Consider the following 11846-nt stretch of genomic DNA (forward strand, 5'->3'; position numbering starts at 1 on the left):
CACCTTTCATGTTAATTGCACAAGGTGGCGGCAAGAAGCTGACATTATGGCTGTGAGTACAGGATGAGAACTACCAGGGCCCAACCTAATTTCCATATCAATCCAGGAGGCTGCCAATCACACACCTGGGAAACCTTGTGTACCTACTTATTTTCCCTTAGGCCCCTTTAACCTCCTTGGCGATATGATTATTTTCAGATTTTAGGGTCTAAAAGCGATGCAATTTCCTTAACATGCTTTTAGACCCTAAAACCAGGGAAGAAAAATCATACTGCAGTGAGATCTGGGGCAGCCCTGCACTGGCTGGATGGTGTAATGGTTAAGGGCTCTGCCTCTGACACAGGAGATCAGGGTTCGAATCTCGGCTCTGCCTGTTCAGTAAGCCAGCACCTATTCAGTAGGAGACCTTAGGCAAGTCTCTCGAACACTGCTACTGCCTATAGAGCGTGTCCTAGTGCTGGCTTTGAGTCCGAATAGGAGAAAAGCGCGATATAAATGTTATTTGTCTTGTCCACCTTCCTGAGATCCAGCGCTGCAGTTCTCCCTCCGGTGCAGATGCCGACTTTGCCAGGTCGGCATCTACTTGTCGCACTGACATCATTCGGACTATACTGCGCAGGTGCAGAACTACTGTGTCAATGCAGTACAGTCCAGATGACGTCAGCATGACTGTGTGAGCAGCACACTGAAGCGCAGGAGGCATTTTGTACCGAAGGGGACCCTGGGCCACGGACGGGGGGCGGAGCTGCGGTGAGGGCACAGGACAGCTGCCAGGGGCTGGAGGAAGCCCCAGGTAAGTAGATTTTTGCTTTTTAGGAGAAAACTAATTGGCGTAAGCATGCGGCAGTAATAAAGACTGTAACCTGAAGATGCAAACTGTGTCATATTTTATATGTTTAGTGAAGATGGTTAAGACAGATTCATTTTGTATAGAAATACAATCTTCTTGGAACAACTAACAACATGCAACATGCGAAAATAAAAAGATACATCAGTCTGGTTCTAGAAAATATGATCCTCAGAATCTTGCAGGAATATCATGCAGTGTATTCCGTCCACAAGAGGAAGTGACAGGTGACAGCGCTGTCCATCGGCTTTCTCCAAACACAAACTATCTTATCTTAGTGAATTGCTGACCTCGACACAATCCCGAAGGCAGAGGGTATTCTCCGGAGAGAGGGGGTGTTCCTCCGGTATCCGTACAGTCCGTTGTAGCCAATCACAGGCTTCACAGAAGACAAGAATAGGTCGTGACCTCTGGTGTATTCTACAGAGTGACCTGCAATGTAGCGGGAAAGGTGATTATGAGAAGTCAGCATATTCTGAGGACTATCAGGCTACAATTTGGCCTCAATTCTGGTAGAGTTATCAAACAAATTACCTCATGAGGTAATGACATTTAGCAATTCTGGTAGGTTTTAGTCATGTTTTACCTCATGAGGTAAATTATGAGGTAATTTACCGAAAATAGCTATTCTCATGGAAAATAGGGTGCATGTTAGCACATAATTTACCGATCAGTTTAACACCTGCCTGGAGGTAAAGTCAATTTGTATGCATTTTGCAGTTTTTAGTGGAGTTCCTATTGCTGTCTTAGTGTTGTTCCTATTCAGGCTGTGTAATAGAAAAGAATAGCAGAAATTAAAATCCAAATATTTACTTGTTTTTTTTTTATAAGGGATCCCTAAAATACTTTTCATAGGTTGCTACATAATCAAATACACCTTCCCTCCCGCAAAAAAAAAACATCTTCCAAAGACTATCCTGATTTATGGAAGACAATTAAAGACTACTATTATTGATTTACTGCATGCATGCTTACTACTGAAATACCTCATGTTTTATCTCACTTAATGCATTTACCTCATGTTCGGAAAAGGAGAAAAATCTTTCAGAATTGCTAAAAAAAAAATAAGAAGAAAATACCTCATGAGGTATTTTACCTACAAAAAAATATTTACCTCGCATAGCTATTAGAATTGAGGCCAATGTGATTGCACCAACCAATGTCAGTGATAAACCATAAACGTGCTGGCAGCCAGAGTTATAGCAGATCATGTGATGGCTGTGGGGCTGGGAAGCTAAGGCCACTCAATACAGGATTTTTTGCTTCTCCACAGGTTTGCAAAAATGCATCTCTTACTTTTAGCTAAAATCAAAATACATCATAGTCAATGGAGAAGTGAAAACTAGAGATGACAGTTTTCTGCGGCGTGGGTTCCCTAGTGACGAATGTCCATCCCATAATGCTTAGCATGACATCATGACCTCCCAAACAATGTTATTGACTTAAAATCGACTCACAAAAAGACTTAAAAATTGAGATACACTTTTTTTTGTCTCCAAAGGAAATTTCGTAAAACCAGATAAAGTGTTGTCGGGATCTAAATCTATGGACATACGTTGGATTACATTCAGCTGATGATGTGGCCGTTAAAGTGTACCTGAGACTAATCAAAGTGTTGCTTTTATACTGCATTTACAGTATACTTAAAGCGAACCAGAGACGAAACACCCTCATGTATTTTACCATATATATCAGTGGGAACATTAGAGAAAACACCTATCCTGCTCTCTGTTTCATTCTTCACTGCTCAGCCTGCTTGTTACCAGCCCTGATAAAATCCCCGACTGAGCATTCAGTCTGGCTTTGCTATAATGACTCAGCTATAATGATTCCTGAGCAGAGCCAGCAAGGGGCAGGCTTGGACTTGAAAAGACATGAGAGAACACAGACTGAGCTATAAATATTCCTCAGCAAAGCCAGACTGAATGCGGGATTTTATCAGGGCAGATTAGAAGCAAGCTGTGCAGTGCAGAATGAAACAGAAAGCAAGGTAGGTGTTTTCTCTAATGTTTCCACTGATATATATCGTAAAATACATGAGGGTGCTTCGTCTCTGGTTCCCTTTAAAGAGTACCTAAATTATAAATTACAGTTTGCTTTAAACCTAATAAGTTGCCAAGATATACAAAATCACACATGATTTCTCACCCATAGGGCCCTTTTCCACCTGCAATCGCTAGCGTTCACGCTGAACGCTAGCGATTGCTGAATCGCAAAACCGGCGATTCCCCCGACGTTTGCGGCCGCGATTTTGCTATGCTATGCACTGCATAGCAAAATCGCGGCAATTATCGCTCCGCCGCGCGTTCGCGTTCCCCGCAAAAACGAATCGCGGTAGTGGAAATGACCTACCGCGATTCCCATGTTAAAAAGCAAACCGTAGCGATTGTAAAATCGCTAGCGGTTTGCGTTTTTGCGATTCAGCATCGCAAACGCCGCTAGTGGAAAAGGGCCCTTAGTGTCCGTATTCCACATACAGTCTTGAAATTCCCGCCCCAGTCTGAAATAAGGCTCTGGGCCTTTTTTTTTTTACTTTCCAAACCATAGGATGCTGGGGGATTGATGTCATAACTCCACCCCTCATGTCCATGTGATCTAATCTAGGCAGACATGTTCATCTAACTGTACACCGTGCATAGACTACATATATGTATTGCCATTCAGACCTTTTTTTTGGCTGGAGATGGCCCTTACCTGGGCCTCCCTCCAGCCCCCTCTCAGCCTCTCTGATCCTCTCTACCTTCAGTTGGCCCAGTGGCGCTGGACTGCCCATGCACTGTTTATCCGCACACATGCTCCCCTTTACAGTAGCGTTCTGCGCCTGCATGGCCAGGGTACACATACATAGTACAGCGCAACTGGGCCGACTGAAGGAAGAGACTGGGCCGGCTATCAAATGGTCCTGGGAGAACGGTGAGGAAGCCCATGGTGCACAGGGGGCTGGAGGAAGGCCTAGTTAAGTATAAATGCAGCACTTTGATTAGTCTCAGGTTTCCTTTAAAGGACAACTGAAGTGAGAGACTGAGAGTGATATGGAGGCTGCCATATTTATTTCCTTTTAAACAATACCAGTTGCCTGGCTGTCCTGCTGGTCTATTTGGCTGCAGTAGTGTCTTGGATAACACCAGTAATAAGCATGCAGCTAATCTTGTCAGATCTGACAATAATGTCAGAAACACCTGATCTGCTGCATGCTTGTTCAGGGTCTGTGGCTAAACGTATTAGAGGCAGCAGATCAGCAGGACAGTCAGACAACTGGCATTGCTTAAAAGGCATTAAATATGGCAGCCTTCATATCCCTCTCACTTCAGTTGTCCTTTAAGGACCAGAGTTTGGTAAATACATCTCCAAATGTGTTGTCCTTTGTCTCCCTATCCGATCCTATATAGCCAAATTAAATTCTGCGAACAAAGAGCCACGGGACATGCACTGTTCCGGGCTGTGCGCCTCCTCGATCGGCTTCCGTGGCCAGGAGTAGCTTCTGGGTCACAAACTGGCTACAGCAGCACAACGGATCAGGCTCAGAGAACAGACTACAGGGGGCTGGAAGAAGCCCCAGGTAAGTAAAAGTTCTCTTGTCCCCCCTGTCTCAGGTGCACGTTAAAAGAAACCCAAGGTGATGGACATACGTAGGCTGCCATATTTATTTCCTTTTAAAGAAAATAGGAATTAAATGAACTAGCTTTACTTACCTGGGGCTTCTTCCAGCCCCTAGTGGTCACTCTGTCCCTTGCTGCAGCTTCTGTTTTCTCTCCAGTAACAGGCTCAGAGTTATCACCAACCCCGGCGGGTCAGCGTCTTCTGCACATGTCACCGTGAGCAGAAGAATCTGACCCTGATACTTTAGAGCCTGCCAGCGGGATGGTAGAGTAGATTGAAGCTGTGGCAAGGGACAGACGTGACCACTAAGGGCTGGAAGAAGCACCAGGTAAATCAAGCTAGTTCATTTAAAGGAACACTATCAATTAAAATGACTTTTTTCTTAATACTCTATATTAGGGTACACATTATCACTAGTGCTAGGGGCACTTTATTTATTCACCCTGTTCTCTCTCCCTGCTTAAAAATCATCCTTTATTCCTCACTCAGCTCACAAAAATACTTCACTTTGTCACAGCATGCAGGAGACATGAGGAGGAGGCTGATCTTAGGAGGTAACGTAGCTAGATGTGCTGTAATATATCTAGCAGGGAGATGTGTATACACTATTCGTGACTGACTGACTTGCTTGTGACTTTTCACTCCAGGCTGCATCTACTTTGTAGGCTGCTATGAGGTGCCCTGATGAGAGGGAGAAAAGCTGCTTACAAAGACATTATTAGGATCTTCAGAGAAGCAAGTCAGAGAAGCAAAGATAATAAACACACATTGCTGAGATCTTTACCCCCTTACCACCATCTGAATAAGATTCTTTCAGCAAGGTGACTATTAAACTATACACTAGGGAACACACTTGACTTTCAGTTTTCCGCTCGTGGTTTTCTGCATACTTTTTCTGCACACCGAGTGTGTTTCCATGCAGGAAAACGTGTGCGTTTTTTCACAGCAGCTGATGTAATTGATAGAGAAAACTGCCAAAATCTGCAGTCATCATGCTGAATGTCAGTTTTTTTTCTGCGCACAAACAACTAGTGAACTAGCACATTGATTATCATGAGTTCTTAGTTTTTCTGTACAGAAAGCGCGCACGAAAACTGTCAAGTGTGTTCCCAGCCTGAGGAGTTGATAGCAACCCCCCTGTGCAGGAACATAGTCTAGCCCTCTTAGAGCCCGGAACTTTTCTATCTAAAACTGATGGAGTATTTTACAGCAGAGAGGCAGAGCGAGGAAGGAAATTACTCTGCAGCGCCTGCTAGTGAAGTATCGCGGTCATGGCACTTCACAGGTCCACCCACATTTAAAGTTACGCCAGAGGGGGCTGCAGGAAGCCCCAGGTATGTATATTTTCTTTATAATACCCCATCTCAGTTTCCCTTTAAGTATGCTATATCACTGCTATGTACTACTGCATTTGTTATGGGTCTATTATTCATAACCCATTAGTCTTTTTTCGATTGTAAATTCATTCCTGCTCATTCTTGGTGAGATGTGTCTGTAGAGGCCCTACCTGCCCCGCTGTTATTCCTGGTCAGCAGGTAGAGGGCAGCAGCGCCTCTGTGCTGGAAGCGGTCAGCCAGCTCGCCGTAGGTTGATGTGCCTCCATTGGACTGTTTAACAAAGAGAAACAACTTTATTGAAGTCCATCTAAAAACAACAGTAGCGATATACAATATATACAAGATATAAGTTATAAAAAAATCAATGCCCTCATACTAGGTACACATGTTACATTAAACTTGGCCGAGGCGCCCTTTAATTACCGCCTCAACCATTACATTAATTTAGCATGTGTAGGGGGCACAGAAAGGCTGGGTGCCATTACAGACCTCAGATCAGTGGTGACCAGTCCTTGTCGCTGCTGTGCCTGTGCTGCCTGTATCCCAGTGCCACCCCCACCGCTGCTGCCTGAGCCTCGTCTTTGCTTGGCGCCACAATAACAGACCTCAGATCAGCGCAACAGCAAAGACAAAGAGGGCACATAGGCTACACGCGCCCAGCATACTCCAAATGCAGGAAGTGACCAACGACATCATTGTCACCAATGTCTGTCACTGCTGTCGCTGCCGATCTGAGGTCTGGTACTGTGACAGAGAGGGGAGGCTCAGGCAGCAACGGTGGCGGCACCGGGAGGGGAGGCAGACAGGTCAGCAGTGGTGTGGTGGTGGAAGACATGGCGCCCATGGTGCGGTGGTGCCTATGGCACGAGCCATGCCTGCATTCCTCTTGATACGCCACTGTGCCCCAGTGCCCACTATTTTATCAGGCGCCGCAAAGGCCCAAATTTCTTTTATTGCTGATATTAACATGGGAGCCTAGGGTGCACCCAGACTTCCAGGCCTCCGGTACCCAAATGTTGTGTCACCATGGACAGGTCACTGCAGAAAGCATAGAGCAAGGCTTGTTCTAAAGAACATCCTAAAGAACATTTATTTATGTCAATCTATACATCAGTTCTAGAAGCAACTCATGGAGTGAAGATGGTCAGAGGGGCAGATTTATCTGCAAAGACAAGTGGAGGAGCCAATGGTGGAGCAGTTGCTCAAAGCCACCAACAGCCAAATGAAACAGATCTGATTGGTTGCTCTGGGCAACAGGTCCACTTTCGCTCCACTTTTCATTGGACTAAACTTGATGCATAGGGTGCAGAGACTATAGAGAATACACTTGGAATTCAGACAGAGGTCATTTACTCACCTGACCTGTCTTCTTCAGCAGTGGTGGCACAGGTCTGGTCCAGAAATAATCATGGGTATGGCTGTCCATCTGGGCATTGTAAGGTGGGATTACAGAGCCGAGCTTTGGCAGAGAGACGCTGTAGTCCTTAGAAATACGTTCCACGGCCACGCAGTCCAGAACAAACCTCTTCTCCCTCCTCAGTAGCTCTGCAGGAGATGGAGAAGGGGCAAACCAACTCATCTGGCATGACCTGGCTTTCCTGGGAGACACGGCGGACTCAGCCATTGGCACGGCTTGGAATGTGAAGTATGGGGAGGTCTACCTGCTTCCTGATCAATTCACAGAGGCCATCAGAATGCAGAGCAGAGCTGAGGATGGGTTGCCATGGACACACATCAACACAAGTCCAGAAGTCTTTCATTAACAATTACACTCCACACACTGCAGGCTTCCTAAGCAACCTACTCATATACAGACACCTCAATGTCACATTGTCACTTCCTCAACTCGCATGGCTTTACATTACTAGCAGGACTGAGTGTGTTACTAGATATATCTGTCCCACCAGAGAATGAGATGATAAAACTGATTCAAACAGCAATCTGCAATCTTCCATTTCATTTTATTATTGCATTAGACATATGTGTCTTGCAAATGACCTTTTTTATTTAAAGAGAAACCATAACCACCGGATTGAACTTTATCCCAATCAGTAGCTGATACCCCCTTTCTCATGAGAAATCTTTTCCTTTTATCAAACGGATCATCAGGGGGCTCTGTATGGCTGATATTGTGGTGTAACCCCTCCCACAATGTAATGTCATCACCAGGATGTCAGCACACTGTGGGAGCCTTGTTGCATTATGGGAAATAACAGCTGTTTCCAACTGCCATAAAATGTATCATCTCTTTCCACAGAGATCACCTGCCAGCAGTAAAAATGTGATACATTTCAGAATGTAAATCAGAGAGAGGAAAGATTGTAAAATGAGCAAGCACTGACTAAATCTTTTCTAAATAACTATTTTAAAAATCAAGCACTTTTTTCATTACATTATTTATACTGGAGTTCCCCTTGGATAAAAGTAGTTTGAAACATCCAACAGGTATCACCATTCGCTATATCAGACCACAATCGATATAAAAATGTAGTCCAACGATGTTAAAGGAGTATTGTAAGGGTACTAAAAAAAATGAGTTTAACTTACGTGGTGCTTCTAACGACCCCCTGCAGACGTCCTGAGCCCGCACTGGGACAGAAGGAACCTCCGGTCCCCACCACCGGCTCACTTCTGGAATTTGCGACTTTAAAGTGAATGGGAACCCATATTTAAATAAAAAAAGTCAGATACTCACCTAAGGAGAGGGAGGCTCTGGGTCCCATAGAGCTTTCCCTCTCCTTTCCCAGTCCCCACTGTTGCGCTGGCTCCCCCCGTAGCGGTATTCGACCATTTCGGTCAAATACCGCTGTTTCCCCGCTGAAGGAAGGCTTCAGAAATGCTTCGGAAGCCTGAGTGCTCCCGAAGACGGGCTGCTGTACACTGCACGAGCGCCCTCTATGACGCACTCGCACATACGCAGTGTGGAGCCGCCTGTCTTCGGGAGGACTCGGCTCCCGAAGTCTTCCGAAGTCCCCTCAGTGGGAGATGTGAACGGGGAAGCCAGTGCAGCACCGAGGACACCGGTAGAGGAGAGGGAAGGCTCATTAGGACCGAGCCTTCCCTCTCCTTAGGTGAGTATCTGACTTTTTATATTTTAATATGGGATCCCATTAGCTTTAATGTTGCGTGTGTCCTCTCTCCCGATGATGTCACCTGGAGCGTATTGCGCAGCCTCAGTAGCGTACTGCACCTCCGCAGTACACTCCAAGTGATCTCAGCCAAACTGCAGGGATCCACAGACCCAAGGGGATGTGGATGGAGATTTCCCCATATGCGTTATTGGTAGTTTGTGTGTATCACTTTATTATGCTACCAATTTCCTTGAAGCATTACCACATGATATTGGCCTCCTGGTGTCCCTTTACTTCCTGCTTTCCCAGAGGTTATACCAAACCCTCTCACAGTGAACTTGTCTGTTTTCTGCACCCAGATGTGTTTTTCTCAGCCACACAGACAGGGCAGGTACCATAGTTTTTGCCACATATGGCCCAGCCTTTTCTGCAAAAGCACAGCATGAACAGAGCTCCTCCCCCAGCCTGCTGATTGGACAGACTGGTCAAAAGATGACTCATCCCTTTTCTTCTCCCCTCCTGTAAGTGCACAATGCTGTAGAAGGTGATTGGCCCACAGCGTAGCCCAGCCTCCCGCTCAGAGACTGCGATACTACACTCCCATCAAGACAAAGTTGTTCAGATTAACTGACGGTATAATAAAATGCCTCCATGCTCTGAAACCAAAAATCTATCATCTGAGCATTAGCCAATTCCTCCACAATCTACCAATATTTTCAATCCTGCTCGATTGAGTAAATTTGTTGATTCAGGTCAATGTTGGACAATATCTATGAATCAAGCAGAATGGAACATAATGGATTCTGGTCATAGCACTGATCAGTGATATGTGGGTACTAACCCAGTCAATTAAACCACTCCCATTATCTTCCCATAGAGCCAATCAATGGAAGGAGGGCCAGTGCCAGACACATTAGAATTTTGTTCCCCAAAACAATTGTTCACAATCGTTTTAGGTACAAATCTAACATCCCCAAGGTTAGTGGCCAGTCCTTCCGTGGTCCACCAAGTAACATTTTAACATACTACTAGGCTGGCCGTAATTCTAGGTCCTGCCCTAAAATGATTGGCAAATAGCAAGAATCCTAGAAGACACAAACAGAGGATCCCCACTGCTGTCATAGCAGCACTGAGCAGAATGACTCTTCTGGAGAGAGGAGGGAAGGGCTACGAACCAGATCGAGTCTTCCTGCGGAGATAAATGTGATTATTGTGTTGTTTTTTTCAAGTGACTCTAAAGTATAAATAAACGTATACGATAATGGGCCTGACCCACTTCACTTTTTCTAAGTTTTCCCCCGGGGTGGAATTTTCCTATCTTGTCATAAAATGTATTTTAAGCCACCAGAGTGCTTTTTTAGTTGCAGTGTTTAGTAATTATTTTAGACAGAAGATGAAAAATTATTTCCTATGAGAAAACTTATTAGAAATCGTGAATTGGATTTGGGCCCTCTCCCTTTTAAGCTGAAAAAAATACAAAAGTAATGACCCTTTGAACTTTCCAGCAGTACAACCTCGTTATCTGCATTCACCTTGACAGATATTAGGGTTTTAGCTCCTATTTACTTTTCAGAAAACTAGATTAAATTCGACAAGCTGTTCGACAAGCTGTTCAGATAATTTTGTAGTAGGCCTAGTACTATATGTGTATATGTTTATCTCATCATGTCACTTGTCACTTAAGGTACCCTTTAAATATCTGCTTATAAACTCCACAGTAAATCCAAGACAACAAGGCAAAGCATAAAGCGGCATGACGACAATGATCACAAGTATGACTTTGAAATGCAGACGTAACAGTGATAGCAGCTGGTGACAATGACAAAGAGTACAATACGCCTCCAAAGTAATATCTGAACTTAGCTGACAGCGAATCCTGATTATCGGGCTTTCATCTCTCAGGTTCAAAGCCAGAGTAAACATTATCAATCTTCATATAGCCGTCCGCACAGACTCAGCAAAAGCCGGAGAGCAAACAGTGTGACTCTATAAGGAACACTTGGCCGTGAATGAGCCAACATTCTAGACTGGACAGTGTGGATCAGTACAGAGTGTGACTCAGCTACAGGGCAAACTCATTAACCAGGAAACACTTTCCGTTCATTCACTTCAAACAGCGAACTGGAGATCAGGCTGGATTTCCAAGGCCGATCGCAACAGAGAAGATAAGTAACGGGGCAAAGAGTAAATTATAACAGCACACGACAATCGGTTGCCAAACAGAAATTGCTGGACTAACCTTTCCAGTCCCTATGAACAGTGGCATAGCAATAGGGGTTGCAGAGGTTGCGACCCCACCAGGGCCCCTAGACCAGAGGGGCCCACTAGGGGCCCTCTTTCGAGCATCTTATTAGATTTTCATTGGTGCTAAACTGGTAATGAACACCTCTATATGTGCAATGAATAGGGGCAATCCTTAAAGTGAACCAAAGACAAAGCACCCTCATGTATTTTACCATATATATCAGTGGGAACATTAGAGAAAACACCTACCCTGCTCTCCGTTTCATCCTCACTGCTAAAAGTGTCTGTTATCAGCTGTGATAAGAATCCTGGACTGAGCATTCAGTCTGGCTTTGCTGGGAATGATTATTGCTGAGTCATTGTAGCAGAGCCACAAGGGGGCAGGCTTGGGCTTGAAAAGACACCAGAGAAGACAGACTCAGCTATAATCATTCCGTAGCAAAGCTAGACTGAATGCTCAGTTGGGGATTCTTATTAGAGGTGATAACAGTCCGATTAAATAGAGAACAATGAAACAAAGAGCAGATTAGGTGTTTACTGTCATGTTCCCACTGATTTATAAGGTAAAAATACATGAGGGTACTTCATCTCTGGTTCTCTTTAAAGAACAAGTGACACCCATGCTATCCTAGAAATAAAAAACACACATATAAGTAGATAAATACTAGTTCTACTTACATAACAGATGTGTTGCACTGTCTGTCAGGAATATATTGGGGTGCTGATGCTGTTAAGGATAATACAGTA

General features: G+C 44.6%; 1 protein-coding gene across 1 annotated transcript; it reads right to left on the bottom strand.

Annotated features, from left to right (window-relative positions):
* Positions 1 to 902: 902 nt before the first annotated feature.
* Positions 903 to 7869, bottom strand: SPMAP1 (sperm microtubule associated protein 1). The gene is made up of 3 exons (XM_068235611.1): positions 7142 to 7869; positions 5955 to 6054; positions 903 to 1279 (listed from the first exon to the last, which is right to left on the bottom strand). Exons 1-3 carry the CDS (start codon positions 7406 to 7408, stop codon positions 1122 to 1124), a joined length of 525 nt encoding a protein of 174 aa, XP_068091712.1. The 5' UTR covers positions 7409 to 7869; the 3' UTR covers positions 903 to 1121.
* Between the last annotated feature and the right edge of the window lie 3977 nt (positions 7870 to 11846).

Source organism: Hyperolius riggenbachi, chromosome 5 (assembly GCF_040937935.1).
Source record: "Hyperolius riggenbachi isolate aHypRig1 chromosome 5, aHypRig1.pri, whole genome shotgun sequence".
In the NCBI taxonomy this organism is placed as follows: Eukaryota; Metazoa; Chordata; class Amphibia; order Anura; family Hyperoliidae; genus Hyperolius; species Hyperolius riggenbachi.

Excerpts from the sequence above, each read along its gene's own strand:
- SPMAP1 (XM_068235611.1), bottom strand. The coding sequence starts at position 7,408 with ATGGCTGAGTCCGCCGTGTCTCCCAGGAAAGCCAGGTCATGCCAGATG. Across the intron at positions 6,055-7,141 it reads TGCTGAAGAAGACAGGTCAG|TCCAATGGAGGCACATCAAC; the intron begins GTGAGTAAATGA and ends TTTGTTAAACAG. Across the intron at positions 1,280-5,954 it reads CAGGAATAACAGCGGGGCAG|GTCACTCTGTAGAATACACC; the intron begins GTAGGGCCTCTA and ends GCTACATTGCAG.